The sequence below is a fragment of the Chiloscyllium plagiosum genome, chromosome 36, assembly GCF_004010195.1.
Source record: "Chiloscyllium plagiosum isolate BGI_BamShark_2017 chromosome 36, ASM401019v2, whole genome shotgun sequence".
Classification (NCBI taxonomy): domain Eukaryota; kingdom Metazoa; phylum Chordata; class Chondrichthyes; order Orectolobiformes; family Hemiscylliidae; genus Chiloscyllium; species Chiloscyllium plagiosum.
The window spans coordinates 7651854-7674393 of NC_057745.1; the positions used below are offsets into that span (position 1 = coordinate 7651854).

Sequence of the window (22540 nt, forward strand, 5' to 3'; positions counted from 1 at the left end):
CACACAAAAGAAGTTGCATCAAGACACTATTCAAAAGGGCCACAATACACTGCAGTACACCAGAACTGCAGAAAGAGGAAGAAGAATACCTATACAATGTATTCGCCAAAAACAGATACCTGCGCAATTTAATCAACAGATACCTAAGGGAAAGACAATGGAACGAGGACATGCCGCAACCCAAAGGACTAGCCACACTACCATATACCAAGAGCACTTCCAAACTGACAGCCAGACTACTGCGACCACTAGGACTCATAACAGCACACAAACCAACAGCCACTCTCAGACAACAACTCACCAGGATGGAGGACCCAATACCCAGCATGAGCAAAACCAATGTAGTGTACAAAATCCCATGCAAGGACTGCACAAAACACTACATAGGACAAAGAGGAAGACAGCTAACAATCCGCATCCATGAACACCAACTAGCCACGAAACGACACGACCAGCTATCCTTAGTAGCCACACACACAGATGACAAGCAACGTGAATTCGACTGGGACAACACTACTATTATAGGACAAGTCAAACAGAGAACAACCAGGGAATTCCTAGAGGCATGGCACTCATCCACAGATTCTATCAATAAGCACATCGACCTGGACCCAATATACCGGCCACTGCAGCGGACAGCCGTAACTGACAACTGGAAGTGGCAAAGACAAACCATTATAAATGCCGGAGGAAACACCACAGAAGCGCTTCACAGGAGGCTCCCAAGCACTAAGGATGTCACCTATACAGGGGACGAAACGTCTGCAACACAAATTCCCAGCTCAGCGAACAGAACCACAACAACTTCTTACCTTGTTTTAAAGGATTTAACGAATACTATTTTGACTCCAGCTGTGCTTTGAGTACTGGGGAAATTTTTGTCTTGAGACTTGCAGTGAATAAATTATATGTATAACATGCTGTAGTGTGAAATGATCAATATCTTCACACATGGAACTATGTGACAGATGGTTGACCTTGTCGCTTCTTACCATCTCTTGGGAAGATATTGATTGTCTCTTGAAGTATTGGAATCCTTTGTTATAGATGATATGTGACAGTAATTCTATTCTGATTTTTGTCAAGGTTTTATTGCCCTAAAGTGAAGATGAACATAGCTGGAGAACTTGGCTGTCTGTGTTCGCTTATACATATCCGAGGGAAAACATTTTTTTTCTTCTTCCTTAATTCCTTTGAAACTGAAGATTCTCTTCCAGTTTTAGTTCAGGTGTGTTTTCAAACAAAAATGACCTACATTTAAATAGAAATTTTACTGGCCTTGAACCTGTAATAAGCTTTGTGTATCGTAAAATCCAATTCTTCAGTTGATAGGTCATAACTTTATCAATTTGTGCAGTGATTTGCTTTGACTGTCGTTTTTCAAAGTAGCAAGTTTTCGAAGGAATGTCAGGGCCCTTCAAACTTGATCAGATTTCTATTAATTTGTCATCAAATTTCTGTAGTTGACTTCTGAATGTGTTACTAAATAAGTTTTTGCATTGGCAATAATTACCTCCTTAAGTAGCAGATGCTCACTATGTTAGTAGGCTGAGTTGAATATTTGCTGTAAACAAACATTTGGAAGCCACTGCTCTAATCTCTTAGGCCCAATTCATTTTATAGGGAATGTCTGTTGGCAGCAACAGTGGCCTTTGTTTAGGCATTTGTCTCTACTGTGAAACAACTGTTATAATCCACTACATTGGTATAAGTCACAGGACAACACATGGTTATAAGCATTACAGCACGTGGGTTTAGTTCTTCATTCGGTAACTGTTATGAGTTGCCTGAAGGCCATACCGTCTGTGGAGCAAGGCACATTATTAACTGTGCAAGTAGGACGGGTAAAAATAAGTGTTTCTCTAAATTGTCACATTAAGGAGTTATTTGCTTTACTGAAATTGTTAATGAAGGCATTAATCCATTTTGGCTAAAATGGCTAAGACATTTAAAAAACTATGACCTAGGACTTTTATACAACTTTCTATTTTATTTCAGGTATCACTTGGGCAGATTTCATCTCAAATACATCAACTTATTCAGCACCTTTTACTAAATTATCTTTGGTTTCACTACACACTTAATTTTTCTGAGAATCATTGTCTAAATTGTGTCTAACAACTTGTTAACTTTGAACCTCTGAATAAACTACTGTAAATGATTGTGCACTTTCTATTTGAACTCATCTGTTTGCAATATTTCTGTAATGTCTTCAACATAACTGAGCAATTGCTGACTCTATTTTGTGTATCTTTGTTCTTCTGTTGACTTGAATTTGATTTTCCTGTTTATTCAACATGATTCCAGTGACTACTGAGTAAAATAGCATTCAGGCAGCCTCACTTTGTGACAATATTTGTCTCACAGCACCACCTGCTGGAATTACTGTACCTCCTAACTTTACAACTGAGGACTCAAATAATCCTTTAAAATAAACTAAATATATTGAGGTGCACGGAGAAAGAATAGAATGCAACATGTTCTGTTTTTTATGCACGCAAGCATTCGCCCAACTTTACTGTCTGTCTTTTTTTAAAAAGATAGCTCTTGTATGTCAGTTTTCCTAATCAGTTGCTTAGTGCACTACTCTGCTCTTCAGAATTATTGTAAAGTTGTCTGTGTTTAAAATGAAAAATCTTGGATATTTTCATTCTGAATATCTCATTGTGTTCTTATGTTCTCATTTTAGGTTCCTGCCAAATTAATGTGGCATCACTGCTTAGAAGTTTCAAAGCAATATGTCATAACTAAGGTCTTCATTTCCAGTCTGCAGGGCACCAATTATAAGGTGTTTGTAGTGTCATCGTCTTCTGACTTCTACCAATATGATGTGGGGTCTGTGAAAGAACAAACACTGGCAGAATTTATGAATATTTCACATATGAAGCAGACTTCTAAAAGTGAGCTAACATCACTTGCTTGTAAGGAAGAATCTTTTCAGAATAGGTCTTCTGTGGACTGGTCAACACAACACACCGTAGAAGAAATGTTTAAGAGCAGAGAGTCCAAAATATGTTCTTATCGTGTAAGTACTTGGTGTTTTGCATTGGTTATGAATGTAGGCTTGGATATGCACTGGGTTGTAAGATAAACTTTGAGTATTCTTTTGACGTGATGATTGCTTCACAAAGTCAATCGACTGGAGGAAATGTTTTTGAATGGAAACTTCATACTGGGTGTTTGACTATGTAATTGCATGCTATAAGACTGAGTCTTTGGGTTGTTGTGCCTTATTTTGAATGGTTGAGTTACATTGACTTTTAACTTTACACTGTAGCTTTACAGTGCCATTCGGCATTCTCAATGTGGAGAGTGAATAGAAGCTGATGGAAGGTGTCTTGGTTTTTGTAAATAACACTTTTTCTCTCCTGCATTTATCTGCTGAAGCAGTTGTGTTTACTATCTTCAAAGACCTCCCACAAGTAGTTACCGATTATTCCATGAGACTTGGCCGTGGGTGTTTGAGGCTGTTCAGCCATATAAGATAGCATACCTGAGTCCAATGCTACCTTATTCGGATATCCCTATGCAAGAACTTTCCAGCAATTGGTGCTAGGCAGCTGTTCAAAATTAAAGTTGTGGCAGTTTTTCTCTCTGTATGTTATGTGGGCTCAAATGCTGAAGATTTAACTACTTGACACAGCAGGAAAACCCTGTTAAATATTATTATTTAATTAAGAGTGCAACATATGTGTACAGATGAGGGAGATAATCTGTTTCTTGAAGTGAGATGTTCTCTTTGACAACTGTTTTGACGAAGTTTTGGTCTTTTGACACCAAAGTAGGTGACTTTCTTTTATTTATGCAATGTGGGTATCACTGGCTGTATCAGGTACTACTGTCCATCTGCCTGAGGTTTGACTAGTCTATTCATTTTTCTCTTCTTTTTCATTGTTTTAGGGTATGATAAGTAAGGTATTAAACGTTGCAGCAGGCCTTTATGAGCTGGATGGTAAATTTGGTCTTTGTGTGGCTTATCAACAGCTAGTAAATTATGGACGTGGTTTGCGGCCTGGAGCACAAGTGGAGGTATGAATATTTGATGATTCAAATGTATTTTCTTTCCAGTTAATATTTGTCTCTTCCCTGTGCACTTTATAATGACTGTATATTCTCTTTCATCTGGAAAGGTAAATTGGATAGATGACCTGCACTGTGGTGGTAGTTTCATTGTATCTGCTGGTTATCCAAGATCTGTACAGTTAGGGTAAAGGAAGGCTGTCATCTGTATCTGATAGTGCTGAACTAAAATCTCCTAGCTTACAGGTACACCTTTTTATATATAAAAGTGACATTGTACAATGGCGCATTACGAATTTCATACTTGAGTGTGTTTGGCTGCTGAAAGATTAGCCATATGGGTGGCATGGTGGCTCAGTGGTTAGCACTTCAGCCTCTCAGCGCCAGGGACCCAGGTTTGATTCCAGGCGCGGGCAACTGTGTGGAATTTGCACATTCTTTCCGTGTCTGTGAGAGTTTCCTCCAGGTCCTCCTGTTTCCTCCCCACAATCCAAAGATGTGCAGGTTAGGTGAATTGGCCACACTAAATTGCCCATAGTGTTCAGGGATGTGTAGGTTAGTTGCATTATTCAGGGGTAAATATAGGGTAATAGGGTAGGAGAATGGGTCAGGGTGCGTTACTCTTCATAAGGTCAGTGGGTCGACCTTTTTGGGTTGAAGGGCCTGTTTCCACACTGTAAGTATTCTATAATTTCTATATACTGAAGTTGGGTCATATTTTATAACTCCTATATAGTTTTGAGCATTTGGTAGTTCAGTACTATTTATCAGTGATACGAAGCTCTACATTGATTTAAACAAAACAAAGAAATGCGGGTGCTAGAAATTAGAAATAACAACCTAAATTGCTGGAGAAACTCAGCAGATCTGGCAGCAGTTATGAAGAAGGGTTCCTGGACCCAAAACATTGACTCTATATTGTTTGTCTGGTTTATGTACTAAAGAAGAACAATTTTTCACGAAGTTGCTTTTCAAGAACTAATCACTAATAAGCAGGTAATCATTTCCTTACCATGCTTCGTTAACATTTCTCCATAGATGTTCTTGATGTTGATTTAACCCAATCTTACCAGTTTTGTATTCTACCAAAGACTGCAAAATGTGCCATCTTGTGGCCCAATCTGGAGTTTCCAGAGCAAAGCATTTAATGACAGGCAAGTTAGGAGCTGCTAAGCTAGCTAAGAATAGCTAGCATACATCTCCCATTTTAATAGTGTGATGTTGGAAAATTTCAATGAATATTGTCAGTGAAGCAGATGACTGTTCCATTCTTGACTCTATGATCTCTTACGGTAAAGCTTAATAGTACATGTTTAATATTTTAGTACACTCAGATCGGGCAAAATCTTGTGCTGTCCCAAGATCAGGAAACCAGGTCGGCAGGGGAATGTAATTGTGTAAGAGGCCAAATATCTGTCTCTCAATAGTGAGATTAATTCTTGAACTTTAAAGACAGGTTAAGCTTTCCAACTGCAAGCATTGCATGGATGATTATTAAAAGTTGCTAAAATTAATTTCATCTTCTCAATCAAGTTCTCCTCAAGTCAATTACATTCGCCCTCTAATTTCCAACTGCACAGAAATGATGTACAAAAGGCAAGGTACTGTCCTTGTTGGTTTAGAGAGTGAGAAGCCTCTGCTTTGCCCTTGAGCCTTTATCTCTGCTTGTCAATATTGACATTGGTGGCGATAGCCTAAGATACATTGAGGTTGGAGGATGATGTACAGTGGGATGTTCTGAATGTAATGCACAAAGAGGCTGGGCAAAGGTGGAACTCTGCCTGAGGAAAGGACGCATGCTGACTGGGAAAAATGGAAAGGCTAATGTGTTTAGCCTCTGGGTGTCTTTTAAACATCCTGCCAGGCCCTTCAATCCCTCACTAACAACAATTTCCTGCATCTCCTATCAACAGATTGCGAGCATAGCGACATAGCCAGAGATGAGCTGAGAACTGCACAATTATGATAGAAAAGCTAACCAATCCTGAATGCACTCAGATTGCCTGCCACCAAATGTAGTTTCCATATGGAAAATTCCATTCTTTTTCTTTCTTACTAGATTTTGCCACAACATATGAACTTAAAAGGTAGGAATTGGTGTAGTCCACAAGGCGTGCCTACCATTCAATAAGGTCATGGCTGATTTGATTTTTAAACGCAAATCAAAATTCCTCCCTATTCCTAATAACCTTTCACATGTCTTGCTTAGCCAGCACCTAATTGCCACTACCTTAAAAATATTTTGAGGCCTTCTGTTCAGGGAGAGTTTCGAAGACTTACAATCATCTGAGAGAGAACATTTTGCCTCACCTTTGTCTTAACTGGGCAATATCGTATTTTAAAACAGTGATCCCTGAGTTTCAGATTTTCCTGCAAGAGGAAACGTCCTTTTCATTTTCACCCTATCAAGCCCTCTCAGAATCTTGTACATTCAAGTCCAGTTGCCTCTTAACCTTATGAATTCCAGTGGATACAAACATAGCCTATCCAACCTACCCTCATAAGACAACCTGCCTCAGTCACACAAACCTTCTGAATTGCTGCCTATACATTTGAGTTGTGTTTCTTTTTAAATAAGGAGACAAATAAAGTACACATTACTCCAGTGCCCTGTATAACTGAAAGTATAACCTCCCTACTTGGGTATTCAATTTCCCTCTCAGTAAAGGTTAACATTCTATTAGGTTTCTGAATTATTTGCCGTACCTTCAAATGGGCCTTTTAAAAGCCATACTTAATAACATGGAGATCCTTCTCCATTTTGGAGCTCTGCAATCTCTCATTATTTTATTCTGCCAAAATGGACAATTTTCACACTTTCTCACATTGTACTTAATGTGCCAAATCAATGCCACTCACTTGACCTTTAAGTTCACACATGGGATGTGGGCATTTGCCTTGACCTGTGTCTTATAGATCATGGGCATTTTTGCAGAGAAGGTGAGTTATTCACTACAAGATCCCTAGCTTCTGACATGCTCTTGTATCACCATACTTGTGTAACTAGTCCAGTTCTGTTTCTGATCAATGGTAATCAACATTGAGGGATTCAGTGATGATGCTACCATTAACTGTCAAGGGACAATGGTTAGGTTCTCTCATGTTGGAGATGTTCGTTGCCCAGCACTTGTGTGGCATGAATATTACTTGCCACTTGATGTTTATGTTCCTTTGCAGCCTCAACTTACTTTCCTACCTATCTTTGTGTCATCAGCAAATTTAGCAATCATACTTTTGGTCCCTTCATCAGACATTTACATAAATTGCAAAGAGTTGAGGCACTGTCTCTGATCCCTGTGGCAATTACTTATTTCACCGTACCAACCTGAAAAAGACTTCTTTATGTCTTCTCAGTTTCCTTTTGGCTGGCCCATGATCTATTCATGCCAATACATTAGTCCCTGTAGCATGAGCCCTTTGTTTTCTTTGACATGGCACCTTTATCAAATGCCTTGTGGAAATCTAAGTACAGTACAGGACATCCACTGACGCCCCTTTTATCCACAACACAATATTTCAAATTTTGGCGTGGAACTTGAATGTACAGCCTTTGATTGAGAGGTGAGTGTGCTATCAACTGAGCTAACAATGAAGCAGTGTGTTGCTTCTTTTAAATAACTTAAATGAATTGATTAAATTTGATTTCTCTTTCACAAAATCATGCTGGATTTGTGTGTTTATCTTGAACTTATCTAAGTGCTCTGCTGTAACTTCCTTAGGAACAGCTTTGAATATCTTCCCTATGACAGTTACGCTAACTGGCTTGTAATTTTCTGCTTTCTGTCTCCCCATCCTTTTTGCGTAAAAGAATTACATTATTTATTTTCCAGTCTATTGAGACCTTCCCCATATCTAGTGAGTTTGGAAACTTTTAAAACCAATGCCACAACTATCTCAAAGGCCATTTCTTTAATACTGTAGAATGAAGTCCATCAGGACCAGTCAGCTTACACTTCAAAAATTTGCTCACCATTTTCCTGATTGTAATTTTCCTGAGTTCCTCCTTCCCTTCCAATTCCTGATTTACAGTTCTTTCTGAGATGTTACTTGGAAATACCAATGCAGAATACCTGTTTGATTAATCTGCAATCTTACTTTCCATTATTAATTCCCCAGAATCTCTTTATACTGTACAGGCAGTGTTAATCATCTTCAGCTATCCGTAGAAACTTTTCACTGGTTTCATACTTCTCGGTAGCTTCCTCTTGTACTTTTTTTTTAAACTTATAAAAACCAGCAAAGAATGAAAAATATTATTTTGTCCAAACTTCATCTTACCTTTTTTAACGTTTGATGTTACTTATAGCTTTTTGTTTACTTTGTGGATGGTGTCGATGGCTTTTCTTTGGATATGTATCAATATTTTGCATTATGGAATATCTCCTTAGATATCTGCCACTGTAACTGTTGATCCATCCCTTAAACTAATTTGCACATTCACTTTAGTCATCTCTGCTTTCGTGCACTCGTAATTGTCCTTATTTAAATTTAAAAAAATACTACTCACTCTTTTTCTCAAACTGAAAGTAAAAGTAAATCATCTTACGATCACTGCTACCTAGGGCACCTTCACTGTGAGGTCATTAATTAATCCTCGATTCTTACACAACACCAAATCGAGTAATTGGTTGACTTCGTAATGTGTTGTTCTATGAAATTATTCTTGAAACATTCTGTGAGCTGCTCATCTGGGTGACCTTTGTCCATTTAATTTGTACACTGCATATGCTGATTGAAACCCTCCTGATTATTGTTGCAGCTTTTAGATGAACTCACATTATTTCTCCCTTTTTGGACTCCACCCTACCATGTGATTTTTTAAGGGCTTGTACATCACTCCTTCAAGTAACTTCTTGCATTTCTCATTTCTCATCTCTAACCAAACCACTTCGACATCTAGTATTTTTGAACTTGAGTCATCCCTCTCTCTATTGTGATAAAACCACTGTTAATTAACACATCTGTCCTGCACTCATTATCCCTGCAGCTTGAATATTCTGGTTCTGGTCCGAGCTGTTGATTTACTTGTAGATTTCTACACTTTGCCCGTTGTCACAGTTTATCAGTTCCCATATTGATATCTTCAGCTATTGCCTTGTCTGTACTCTTTGACTACATCTTTCTAAACTTTATTCTCTTTTACTGGAAATGTGTTGCTGGAAAAGCGCAGCAGGTCAGGCAGCATCCAGGGAACAGGAGAATCGACGTTTCGGGCATAAGCCCTTCTGCCCGAAACGTCGATTCTCCTGTTCCCTGGATGCTGCCTGACCTGCTGCGCTTTTCCAGCAACACATTTCCAGCTCTGATCTCCAGCATCTGCAGACCTCACTTTCTCCTCAAAGATTTATTCTCTTTTACCCAACTATTTAGTTTAATTTCTGCTGAGTATCCCAAGTATGCAGCTCGCGAGAGCACCAGTCTGAGCATGGTTCACTTTACCTCTTATTGGTCAAAGTGCTCATGAATTAAAACTCACTTCTCCCCCACCAGTCTTTGAAGCACACATTTGTTCCTTGGTTCTGATTTGTCCAATGCAAATTTGCATATGGCTCGGTGATAATCTAGACTATTTTTAATCTGTGTAATTTGATGCCGAGCTCCTCAAACCAATTATGCCAAATCTCTCTCTCTTCATTTTACCTTTTGTGGTCCATTGCAGCTATCAATAACAATGATTGGATCCCTCCCCTTGATGATAAGTTCCTCTCCAGCCCTGAAGAGATGTCCTGACCCCTACACTGGGAAAGCAACAGAACATTCTAGATACTCTCTCTTATTTGCAAAGAACACTCACTGCCCCTCATTATACTGTCAGGAGTTGCCATAACATTCTGGGTTCTGCCATAACATTCCCCTACTAGAATGGCTTCAATAACATGCTGCCATTAGTTGGCTCCATAAGAAATAGGAACAGCAGGAGGCTATTCGGCCTTCAAACCGGCTTCATTATTAAAGAGATCATGACTGATCCAGCACTCTCCATTCAACACTTCACTCTCCTACCTTTTCACCTTTACTCTTGACTCTTCTACTTATCAAGAATCTATCTATATTAGCAGTAGACAAGAACTCTGCTGCTACAGTTATCTGTGGTAGGGAGATCTGAAGATGCGCAATCTTCTTCTGAGAGAAGAAATTAATTCACATTACAGTCTTAAATTTAGCACCCCTTTCCTCTGAGCCTTTGCCCTCTGGCCCTGGATTCTCCCATGAAGGGAAACATTGTCTCTACAATTACCCTGCCAAGCCCCTTAAGAATCCTGCATTTCAATGAGATCAGCTCTTATTCTTCTAAATGCCAGTGAGTATGGTCCCATTTGTTTAGCTTTTTCTCTCAAGATGATCCCTCCATTCCAGTGAACCTTCTGTGAGCTATCTCCACTGAAGTGATATGCTTTCTTAAATAAGAGGACTAAAATTGCTCTCATTACTCCAATGTACATACGTTCAGCTGTCCTTTGTATGGTTGCAGTAAGACTTCTTTGCTTTTGTACTCCAACCCACTTGAAATAAGGACCAACATCCATTTGCTTACCTGATTACCTCCTACATCTGCGTGCTAGCTTTGAGTTCTGTGCACTACTTCCTCCAAAGTCCTTTGCTTTGCAGTTTTTATCTGTTTTCCCTCATGCGTTCTGCATTCCCACCCCCCCCGCCCACACTTATCTAAACAAGTTGAAGGAACCTCAAAACTATTGAATAATCGCAAAAGCTGGGGTTCCTGCTCTCTTTCCCTCTGCCCCTTTAGTAGCCTCATTTGCAGTCATATTCACCTGTCCCTGACTATGTCCAAATCAGAAAACCTTCTCCTAAGGGGGTGACCGCGTTCTGGTAAAAACCTCCAGTAACTTCTCCATCCATGATTTGGAGATGCCGGTGTTGGACTGGGGTGTACAAAGTTAAAAATCACACAACACTAGGTTATAGTTCAACAGATTTAATTGGAAGCACACTAGCTTTCGGAGCGTCGCTCCTTCATCAGGTGGTAGTGGAGGGCTCAATCCTAACACACAGAATTTACAGTGTGATGTAACTGAAATTATAAATTGAAAAATGATTTTTAACTTTGTCCTCCATCCATGTTTTGTTGTATCTGCAGCTTGGCCTCCATCTGGTAAACTATAAACCAAAGCTTCTGACGAGGAGCAAATGCTTATTGCCAATATATTTTGTCCTGAATCAAGTTGCATGCAAGGGCTCCCATACGCTACAGCTGCGAAACATCAGCTGTTCTGCCACCTTTGAAAGTGTTTTAATTAACTAAGTTATTTTGCTCGTTTAATTTCCTTTGTCTTAGTGCTCCTTACCATCCGTTCCAATACTGTTAAAACCTTAAGAATAGAATAGATCTTAACCACTTACCAGATATCTACTACGCAGCTTCTTCCCTTCTAATGAGATAGAACCAATTCTGAGAGGGTGGAAGAGTTAGAAAAATTAAGGAACACCCCAAACCCAACTCCCATGAATATTATCCTGGAGTTACCATTGATCAGAAGTTTAACTGGACTACCATATAAATTCTGCAGCTTTACAGAAGACCAGAGGATGGTAAATTTGCAGCAAATAACTCACCTCCTGACTTCTCAATGTTAAGCTACAGGATACTGAATAAGGAGCATGATTGAATACTTTCCCTTTGCCTTTTTGAGTACATCCATAAATAGATTCAAGAAAACTCCACAATGTCTGAGTCAAAGAACCTCTGATCAATATCCTGTTTACTATCTTAAATGCTCACTCATTTAATCAATCATTTTTTTAATTTCAAAAATATACTTTATTCATAAAATATTTTGATGATCTGTACAATTGGTCAAGACATACATCCGTAAACATTCCACTTCTTGGTATACAGAGACAGAGAAATCTTCATATATACAGGTTTGTACGATTACATATTTAGCAGGGGGGGTCAGCGGAGCCCCCTTACTGCGTCGGACCCCTGTGCTTAGGCAGGCAGATGTAACATGGTGATCTTTCCCCACTGCACAACAACCATGTGCGTTATCCCTAACACCTCAGTGAGGGTGCCTCTAGCATGAGCTTTGCAGTGGCTCACTACCACCTTTTTTAAGTTGGGTTGAGCAATAGATGCTGGTCTTATCATTAGTGCTTGCATCTTGTGCATTGCTAGTGACCCTTGTTTTTCATAAACTTTTTTTTTAAAACAAAATAACATTTTAAGCTGTATAACACAAGGGCAAAGTGCTGGTGCTGTAGCTTTAATGATAACTATGTTGGAAGCAGTAAACTGGGTAATGCATTCAAATACATTCACTTTTTTTTAATCTTTGGATATTAATAGCATCACCTATATAATCAATTCTGGAAGCACAATGTCGGAGAGAATTAATTTCTTCACATCTGCAGGATGTTTGGTGCAGAATACACTTGGAACTTTAATGGACAGTAAAGCTGAAGAGTTCTGTCGAAGAGTTGAATGTAAATATGTCATGAAAGTATCAGTGCTCTCATTGTACGTGAAAACTTGTAATTTTGTTTTTGTAGATTCATGATGCCCATGTGCACCAGAAGGTATATGAACATTTCCCACACATCATGCTTTGCTGCTGCCTGAGGAGTACTTTGGTGATCACAGAATTTTCTGGGCTTAGTACAGAATTTCAGCCCTTCTCTTCCAGTGGCAATCTCTACATCAGTTTGCTGTTCAAGTATAATCTGGATCTGCCCAATTATTTGTGGGTGGTTCACATTATAGAAACATTTACACAAAGGTATCTATATATATCTTTATGTACATACAGCATGCAAATGTACCATTATCTTAATTTAATGTAATTTCCTTACCTTGAAAAGCTGCCCACATTTTAGATTAGATTTGATTAGATTCTCTACAGTGTGGAAACAAGTTCACACCGACCCTCCGAAGAGTAACCCACCCAGACCCATTTCCCTCTGACTAATGTACCAATGGGCAATTTAGTATGGCCAATTCACCTAACCTGCACATCTTTGGATTGTGGGAGGAAACCGAAGCACCCGGAGGAAACCCACGCAGACACTGGGAGAATGTGCAAACTCCACACAGACAGTCGCCCGAGGCTGGAATTGAACCGGGGTCCCTGGCTCTGCGAGGCAGCAGTGCTAACCACTGAGCCACAGTGCTGCACAATTTCTTTATTATTTCCATCATTGTCTTCTGAACTGTATAACCAACTCAGCTTTGAAGACCAAAGCAAAGGAAGATGCAATGGATATTTATAAAAATGAGTTGACTAGGATGTGACATGCACCTGTACATTGATAGCTTTATTACCATGTTGCAAACTGAAATGTTTTAAGTCATTGAAATCTACTGAATGTCTGCAAAGGATTGTACAGGGTCAGAGTACCTTTTACACTTTTTTTGTTTTAGGTATTTTTTCTTTGGATATAAACTACAATATTTTATGAGAGACCATTTAATCTAATTTTATTACAAGAATAAATATTCAAGTAATGATATATGTGAATGCACTGATGTCCTTTAGTTTATATGATTGACTGCATCAATGGCTATACAACATAATCTCAGAATAATGCTCTCCTCCTCTCAGAATAATCTCTGTGTCTTATTAGCTCCTCTTCCTTTTTTTAGGATGAGAGGGTCAATATATGAAACGGGTACTTTTTACGGTATTTAAAAAATACCAGTAGCGCCAGTGGTCTCTTTAAAGACAAATGTGTGCTTTGCAATGTTAAACAAGGACGCTTTGCCTGTTGTGTGCACATAGTATTTGAAAATACTATCATTCTTAACTCACCTTCCAGCTCTCAATTTTTTAAGGTTTCTGGCTCTTATCACAATGTCAGGCATGAAGTCAAATGACTCCCTCTAAAATCATTACTAGATGCAGATGACACCAAAATTGGAGGTGGAGTGTGGGCTGAGAAGTGGCAGATGGAGTTTAATTCCGATAAATGCAAGGTGCTGCATTTTGAGAAAGCAAATCTGAGCTATAGGAAGAGGTTGAATAGGCTGGAGCTGTCTTCCCTGGTGCGTCGGAGGCTGACGGGTGTCCTTATACAGGTTTACAAAATTATGAGGGGCATGGATAAGGTAAATAGGCAAAGTCTTTTCCCTGAGGTTGGGGAGTCCAGAACTAGAGGGCATAGGTTTAGGGTGAGAAGGGAAAGATCAAAGTTTGTGAGAAGATTTGTAGCTTGGGTGCTCGTTGTTGTGGTTCTGTTCGCCGAGCTGGGAATTTGTGTTGCAGACGTTTCGTCCACGTCTAGGTGACATCCTCGGTGCTTGGGAGCCTCCTGTGAAGTGCTTCCGTGATGTTTCCTCCGGCATTTATAGTGGTTTGTCTCTGCTGCTTCCGGTTGTCAGTTCCAGTTGTCCGCTGCAGTGGCCGGTATATTGGGTCCAGATCGATGTGTTTGTTGATAGAATCTGTGGATTCCCTGGCTGTCCTGTTTGGCTTGTCCTATAATAGTAGTGTTGTCCCAGTCGAACTTGCGTTGCTTGTCATTCGCGTGTGTGGCTACTAAGGATAGCTGGTCGTGTTGTTTCGTGGCTAGTTGGTGTTCATGGATACGGATCGTTAGCTGTCTTCCTGTTTGTCCTATGTGGTGTTTTGTGCAGTCCTTCATGGGATTTTGTACACTACATTGGTTTTGCTCATGCTGGGTATCAGGTCCTTTGTCCTGGTGAGTTGTTGTCTGAGAGTGGCTGTTGGTTTGTGTGCTGTTATGAGTCCTAGTGGTCGCAGTGGTCTGGCTGTCAGTTCAGAAATGTTCTTGATGTATGGTAACGTGGCTAGTCTTTTGGATTGCGGCATGTCCTCATTCCGTTGTCTTTCCCTTAAGTATCTGTTGATGAAATTGCAAGGGTATCCGTTTTTGGCGAATACATTGTAGAGGTAGTGTTCTTCCTCTTGTTACAGTTCTGGTGTGCTGCAGTGTGTTGTGGCTTTTTTGAATAGTGTCTTGATGCAATTTCTTTTGTGTGTGTTGGGGTGGTTGCTTTCGTAGTTCAGGACTTGATCTGTGTGTGTGGCTTTCCTGTATACCTTTGTGGTGAATTCTCCGTTCAGTATTCTCTGTATCATCATGTCTAGGAATGGGAGTTGGTTGTCCTTTTCTTCCTCTCGAGTGAATCTGATTCCTGAGAGTGTGGCGTTGATGATCTGGTGTGTGTTTTCTATTTCTGTGTTTTTAATGATTACAAAGGTGTCATCTACATATCTGACCCAGAGTTTGGGTTGAATTTGCGGTAAGACCTTTTGCTCTCATCTTTGCATTACAGTTTCTGCTATGAGTCCAGAGATGGGTGAGCCCATGGATGTGCCGTTGATTTGTTCATCTATTTGGTTGTTGAATGTGAAGTGTGTTGTGAGGCACAGGTCCAGTAGTTTGAGTATGCCGTCTTTGTTGATAGGTTCCCCGTCTTGTTGTCTGTTCTGAATGTCCAGCAGGTTGGCTATTGTTTCTCTGGCTAGGGTTTTGTCTGATTCCTTTTGATGTTTCCTCCTAACAGATGAATATTGCTGTTGTTATTGCCATGTATAAATACAAGTGTGAATTTTTATTTGCATTTCTTAATAATTTTCTATGATGTTTTATCCCTCTTTGCAACATCTGTATATGATTAAGCCATAAAATATGGTCATCTGCCATAAAATGCAGTTTTCTTAATTGGGGGCAAAATAACTAAAGAAATAGAAAGATTAGCAAAGTCAACACTTGTTCAGAGTTTGCTGTAAATTTTCAAAAGTAACTGTCAAAGTTAGCTATAAGTTTGATATGCATTTTACATAAATAATGCCCAAGAAGCAGGCTTTTCAGAATAACTTGTGCAGAGAAAGTGTTATGAAGTTGTAGAGATGTCCTGTACCTTTTAAGGGAGCTGAAAGTTCTGGCTGGTACGGTGTGCTGAAAAATTAAAAAATTTAACATCTGGTTGTGAAACAAATAGCTAGAGCTGCATTGCCATGGTGCACAACAAATTCAGATTCAGCCAATCTGTTTAAATTATGTCCCAGATACCAAATCCAATCAAATTTGAATTTTACTGTTTTGGATGACATCAAACCAATGAGCGGATCTGATGTTTTGGAGTAGATAAAATCGGGTATTTTGAATATTTTGAATAGAAAAGCAAAGAACAGCCAAGCACCAACAGCCAGCAAGCAGAATAGCTCTCTGAAAGAAAGTTGTGTCGCAGAAGACCAAAGATGACCTAGAGGAGCCTACAGAGGACGTTTGACATCCAAAGTTGACTGATTTTGAAAATTGTTTTGCGGTAAATTTTAAGAGGGAATTTATTGGACCAGTATTGTAGAGTGGGAGGTAAAAATAGATTTAAGAGAAAGGAGTTGTAAATAGTTGTTGTTTCATGTTCTCTAATGGACTTAAAAAATTAACAATGTTATTCTTTTCTTTAAATAGAAATATTTAGGATAGTTTTTTGCCACTCAATTTAGCAGATTACAGTTTGAGGTGTGCTTTTCTGTGTGTCTGGCTTAAATTACCAGAAGGGTTTATCCTGTGTCCTAACAAAAGGATAATTTATAAATTCATCAATAGAGTCCAATCTGAATAACCATACTTCAAAGTTTGTCATGTACAGATTTGGCAAAGAGGGATAAAACATAATGGAAATTTTAGTATTACTTCATTCTATTTATTTAGTTATACTGTTTGTACAAGGTTGGGACAATTATTAAATGAGGAACACTTAAACAAACTTATTACTATGGTTTTATAAGAAATCATTGTCATTTCTGTTTTCCTTTATATTGCAGGTTTTGCCCTCGTTTCCTTCGAAAGCAGCACATCCTAATGTGTGATACTGAATCTGGAATTATTGGGATGTTTCTCAACTCTGTTCTGAAATATACCAGTTGGAAATTGGTAGCTAAATCAGCGCGAAACATCTACCAGGAGATATTGGCTCAGTCACATCAGTGTCCTCTTAAAGAGGTATGTATATATTCAATTTTGTCAGGTCATGTACAGAAAGTACAAGACTTAAATACCAATTAAGACAGTTTTGAAGAAATGATGGCCCAAATTATTTTCCCAGACTCGGTTGCTTTCCAACTTTCTTTCTTTATTTATTCTTTAATAAGAGTACATAACTTTTTTGGAGTTTCAGTAGCTATTTATTACCTTGTCCAGGAATGCTCTTCAGGAGACCACTGAAATCATGGAGTCCTTTCAAGACCAAATAACATGAGCTACAAATTTGAAACAAGAATGTTGGCTGATTTTTATCTCCTCTAGCATGCAGAAGCGAGGCTAATTTTAATACCATTACAGATGCACCTTTTTACTTCCTGGATTTACTTTCATGAATTTTATCCTGGGCATTTCAACCCGGTCACGCACCACACGCCTCCTCAAACCCTTTGTTTTAAAGGCTCTCCTTAGAACCCAACTCTCTGGGATATGTGACAAAAGTGGATCAATATCTTCTCAGCTTAGCAGCTGATTTTTGATTTCACCCCTGAAATACTTTGTCAGATTTTTGAGTTTAAGACGTGTTTAAATGCAAATAATATTTGTTGTTTTTAAGTTATTTGACTCAAGACAGTACATTTTGAAAGTTGAGAATGTATCTGCTGTTCTTAACCTGCTTTTGCTGTAAGTCTTTATGTTCAGTATTGTTTCTTATATGTCTTGTAAGCTTTCGGTGCTCTATTTCTTCAGCAATTATTGTTGGTTGAAATAAACACATTTTACTTTTGTGATTTAAAGAATGAAGGAATTGCATTTATATGGTGACTTTCAAAGCCTCAAGGCATCTTAAAGTGCATGACATATGAATAAAAGGTACAGGTAGGCCATTCAGAGCCTCTCACCTGCTCCATGTGATCATGTTTGGGTCAATTGTGATGTCAAATCCACGTTCACATGTACCCCAGAACCTTTAAGCATGGAGTTTGATAAGAATCTATCTACTGCTGCCTCAAAAATGTTTAAGGCATCTGCTTCCACAAGCTTTTCATTGAAAATTCCAAACGATTTGACGATCTAAGAGAATATCTTTCACCTCAGTTGTTTTAAATGAATAGCCCCAAATCTTTTTAACAGTTCTTGATTCTTCCATAAGAAGAAACATCCTCTCGACATCTACACTGTCAAAACCCTTTGCAATCTTTTATGTTTCAATCAAGCCACCTTTTACTCTTCTAAATTCCATTGGATACGAATCTAGCCTGTCCAGTCTTTCCTCACAAAAAATTCTGCCCATTCCATATATTAAACCAGTAAACCACCTCTGAACTGTTCTAAAGTATTTATATCCCTCCTTATAGAAGATGATTAATACTGTACACAATGCTTTAGTTAAGGTCGTACCAATGCCCTGTATAACTGAAGCATGACCTTGTTACTTTTGTATTCAGTTCCCTTTTAATAATTGATAACATTCTGTTGCTTTCCTAATTATTTACTGTACCTGCATGTTGACCTTTGTAGTTCATTCAGTGTACCAAGATTCTTCTACACCTTGGAGATCTACAGCTCTCACCGTTTTGATAATGTTTTTTCTTTCATCCTGTCAAAATGGACAAATTCAAGTCTTTCCACATTATATTCCATTTGTCACATTTTTGGTGATATCATATCTTTTTATAATACAAAAAACTGTGGATGTTGGAAATGTGAAACTAGCAAAAACATAAATTGCTGGAGAAAATTGCACAGGCGGCATCTTTGGAGAGAAAATAGAGTTGATATTTTGAGTCCAGTGACCCTTTGGAACGTGTATCTTTTTGTAGCCTCCTTGTGTCCTCTGCAAAACCTAATTTCATACCAATCTTTGTATCATCAGCAAATTGGGCAATCATTTCTCCTGTTCCTTCATCCATTTTATTTATAAAAGTCGCCAACAATTGAGGTCCCAATACCAGTTGCTGTCGCACACCACTCATTATATCTTGTCACCTTGAAAAAGACCATTTATGCCTACTCTCCACTTTCTGTTAACCAGCAATCTTGTTTTTATGTTAATATGCTACCCCGACACCATGAGCTTTTATTGTCCATAATGACCTTTGATGTGGCACTTTATCAAATTCTTTCTGAAAATCTATGTACAGTATATCCTTTGGTTCTCCTTTATACATAGCATGTATTATCACCTCCAAAGTATTCCATTAGATTGGTCTAATATGATTTCACTTTCATAAAACCATGTTGACCTTTTCCAAATTATTGTGTTTTTATCTGTGTGACCTGCTATAACTTGTTTAATAATTGCTTCTAAACTTTTCCCTATGACAGATGCTAAGCTAGTGGCATATAATTTCCTTCTTTCTGTCTCTTTTTCTCTGAATAAATCTGCTACATTTGCTATCCTCCAATCTAATGAAACTGTTTTTGAATCAAGGAATTTTGACAAAGTTAAGACCAATATTACTATCTCCATGCTCACTTTTTAAATTAATATCCTACTATGAAATCCATCAGGACCTGAGACATGTCAGCTCACAACCCCAACAATGTATTCAGTGCCACTTCTCTGGTAGTTATGATCTTCCCGAATTCCTCCCTCCCTTACATTCATGATTTATCACTGCTTCTGGGAATTTACTTTCATCTATCACTTCCTTATTTTCCTTTGTAAAACTCAATCTCATTTTCAATATGACCAATGGTCACTTTATTAATCCTTTTCTTCAAATATATATAGAAAGTCTTGCTATTTGTATTTTTACATTTCAGGAGGGCATTCTCACTTAATCAGTTTTAAATTTTGTTATGTTTATATTGGTTTAGCCTTACTACTAGTTACACAAGTTTGAACCGTAGTCATTTACCAGAAACTCATAAATAACTAGTTGATTTTCCTGTAGCAGAGTAAGAATAAATTGCTGAGGCTGAAAATATTTTGGAAAAGCAACAGAATACCTCTTCCCCTTCATTCCCTTAATCAGTTAATCCTGCACTTTATTGTAAGTTGCCCTCAAATGCTTGACTGTATTTAACTGTCTAGTTTTACATATATTTTTAAGTTAACCTGTCCAGAGATGTTGTTACACATCTGAGGTGGGACTTGAACCCAGGCCTCCTGACTCAGAGGTAGGGACACTACCACTGCACCACAAAAGCCCTTTGTCCAGTTTATAATCTACAAACACAGAAGGCCCATCTGACTCACTTAAGAACCAGAAGCGATATCAGCAGACCAAGACACACAAATAGCAAGCGGGACATATCATCAGTGAACCTCCGATGAAGCGCTGGTGTTGTTATCTAGCATGGTGACGAAACATCTGAGAAATCTACCGGTTCAGTGAGCAAACCTAAACCTGATCCACAACCTGAGCTACAAATCTTCTCCAAAATTGCAGTCACTTCATGCAGGTCCAGATTGTGCTGATGTTTCATTGCAAGCCGCCTTGAACTCCCATTTAAAACTGTCAGCAATAGAATTTAAACTCTAGGTTTTATTTTAATGCTAACTGCAAACAAAAATGTAATTATTTTTGCGCAAATAAAAAGATGTTTTAATCCAACAATTGCATTAATTCAGTCCTAGCTTTAGAGCAAACTAAGTACTTCATGATTTGTCACTGATGTGATGTAGGAAACATGACCAGTAAACCTTGATAACAGCAATGTGATAATTAATCAATAATCTGTTTCTAAATATGTTAATTGAAAACTACCTTTCTAAGAGAACAACTAGCATCTCAGTTTTAACAATCCTATAAATTATAGCTCTGATAATGCAGCAATCCTTCAATGCTGCCTGAAATTTTGCACTCTGATCTCTGACGTGGAATCTGAAATTCCAATCGTTTGACTTTGAGGGAGGACTGCTACCTCTTGAACCAACCTGACTCTTTTTTCTTTTTATTTGTTATTTTACCAACCACTAATGTGATTTCATCGGTGGCACTGTGGTTCAGTGGTTACCACTGCTGCCTCACAGCACCAGGGTCCCAGGTTAGATTCCAGCCTCGGGTGACTGTCTGTCTGTGTGGAGTTTGCATATTCTCCCTGTGTCTGCGTGGGTTTCCTCCGGGTGCTCCGGTTTCCTCCCACAGTCCAAAGAAGTGCAGCTTAGGTGAATTGACCATGTTAAATTTCCCATAGTGTTAGGTGCATTAGTCAGAGGGAAATGGGTCTGGGTGGGTTACTCTTCGGAGGGTCGGTGTGGACTTGTTGGGCCAAAGGGTCTGTTTCCACAATTTAGGGAATCTAATCTAATATTTGTTTTTCTTTAGATCTCTCAACCAAATTTTCCATGTCAGAGTATTTCATTATCAGAATTGCTGTCTCTTACTGAAGAAAGAGCCTGGAAATCTCTCCACATGTCCTCCTTGTTGCCAGATGACGAGATCAAATACTTGATAGCTCAGCAGGTTAACAGTAAGCTTGCTTGGTCATTTGAAGTTTCAAAACCTGAAGATTTTCAGCCTCAAATGGTACTTTATTGTTAATAACACTTACTTTTCAACATCAATAATGTCATATCTTTGATTAATAGTGTAAGTCGTTATGATGTGATGTACTGATGTGAGTGTGACTTCTTTGGTCCAAAGATAGGAGACATCAAATGGTGCTTTGTGAGCAGGAAAGTTACTGTGTGCAGTTAGCACTGAGCCATTTGGGTCTGAAGGCCCAGTTTTTATTGTAGGTCTTTGCTATGCCAGTAGGGCAGTGGGTGAAATGCTATAATTTAGCTTCCATATCGCTGAGTTTGGGAGAGTTGGATATAGGCTTAAAACGTCTATTCCTAATTACTGTTAATGCATCCTTTTTTGTTAAGTATGTACACCTTGATGTTGTTTAGGACATGGATGAGTTTGGTGCCTGCAACCCCCACATCTTTCAACACTGTGGATTAGTATGCTGGTACTTGTGAATGTAAAGGATGGTCAGTTGGATAAGCTTTTGTAAGCTGCTGTGTTTGTTCCATGACCATTGCATTAATAGTGCAAGAGAAAACAGGAAAACAAAACTTATTGAAGTAATCTACTCTTGCCACAAGATGGCTCTATGATGAGCTGTACTGAATTTGTTTTAATGCTTGGTTAACTGAAAATTTAAGGTGTACTTATTTATGGTGTAATGCCATCCAATGCTTGAAATAGGTATTGCAATATTAATGTTCAGTGGATGTTCTAAAAATTGTAGCTATGACGACTAGCTATACTGGCTGGCCGGCGTGCAACAATTTCATCCTCAGCAAAAACATATTTTCTTTTGGTGGAAATAACAGTTTATGCAAATAAAATCTTTATTTTCCAGCATCACTGAAGAGATGGCATACTGTGCCTATTGGCTGCCTCATGTGTTGTGATAATATGCAATGATTATCTGGTTTGGAAAAAAAAGGTCGTAGGGAGAAAAAAGTGGCTCAAAATGATATTAAAAATGTCCCTTTGATTGCTGGACTTAATACCTTCCACTAAATACTGGTTATGGACCATTTAGTTCTCAAACAAAATAGCCAGGGTTGGGTATTGGCATGAGCCCTGTTCCTTGAGCCTTTCTGTATCGAAGCTAGGACTTGCCACTGCAGTTTGCTGTAGGAGACATTGACAAATCATGGTGC

At 38.7% G+C, this 22540-nt stretch overlaps 1 protein-coding gene across 1 annotated transcript in view; it reads left to right on the forward strand.

Annotated features, from left to right (window-relative positions):
- Positions 1-22540, forward strand: part of ctc1 (CTS telomere maintenance complex component 1) — a 56624-nt gene that overhangs the window by 11855 nt on the left and 22229 nt on the right. Inside the window, exons 5-10 of the mRNA XM_043677226.1 lie at positions 1087-1228; positions 2690-3025; positions 3901-4029; positions 12532-12758; positions 16773-16950; positions 21207-21407. Of these exons, the coding sequence (XP_043533161.1) occupies positions 1087-1228; positions 2690-3025; positions 3901-4029; positions 12532-12758; positions 16773-16950; positions 21207-21407 (1213 nt within the window). The remainder of the gene's footprint in view (positions 1-1086; positions 1229-2689; positions 3026-3900; positions 4030-12531; positions 12759-16772; positions 16951-21206; positions 21408-22540) is intronic.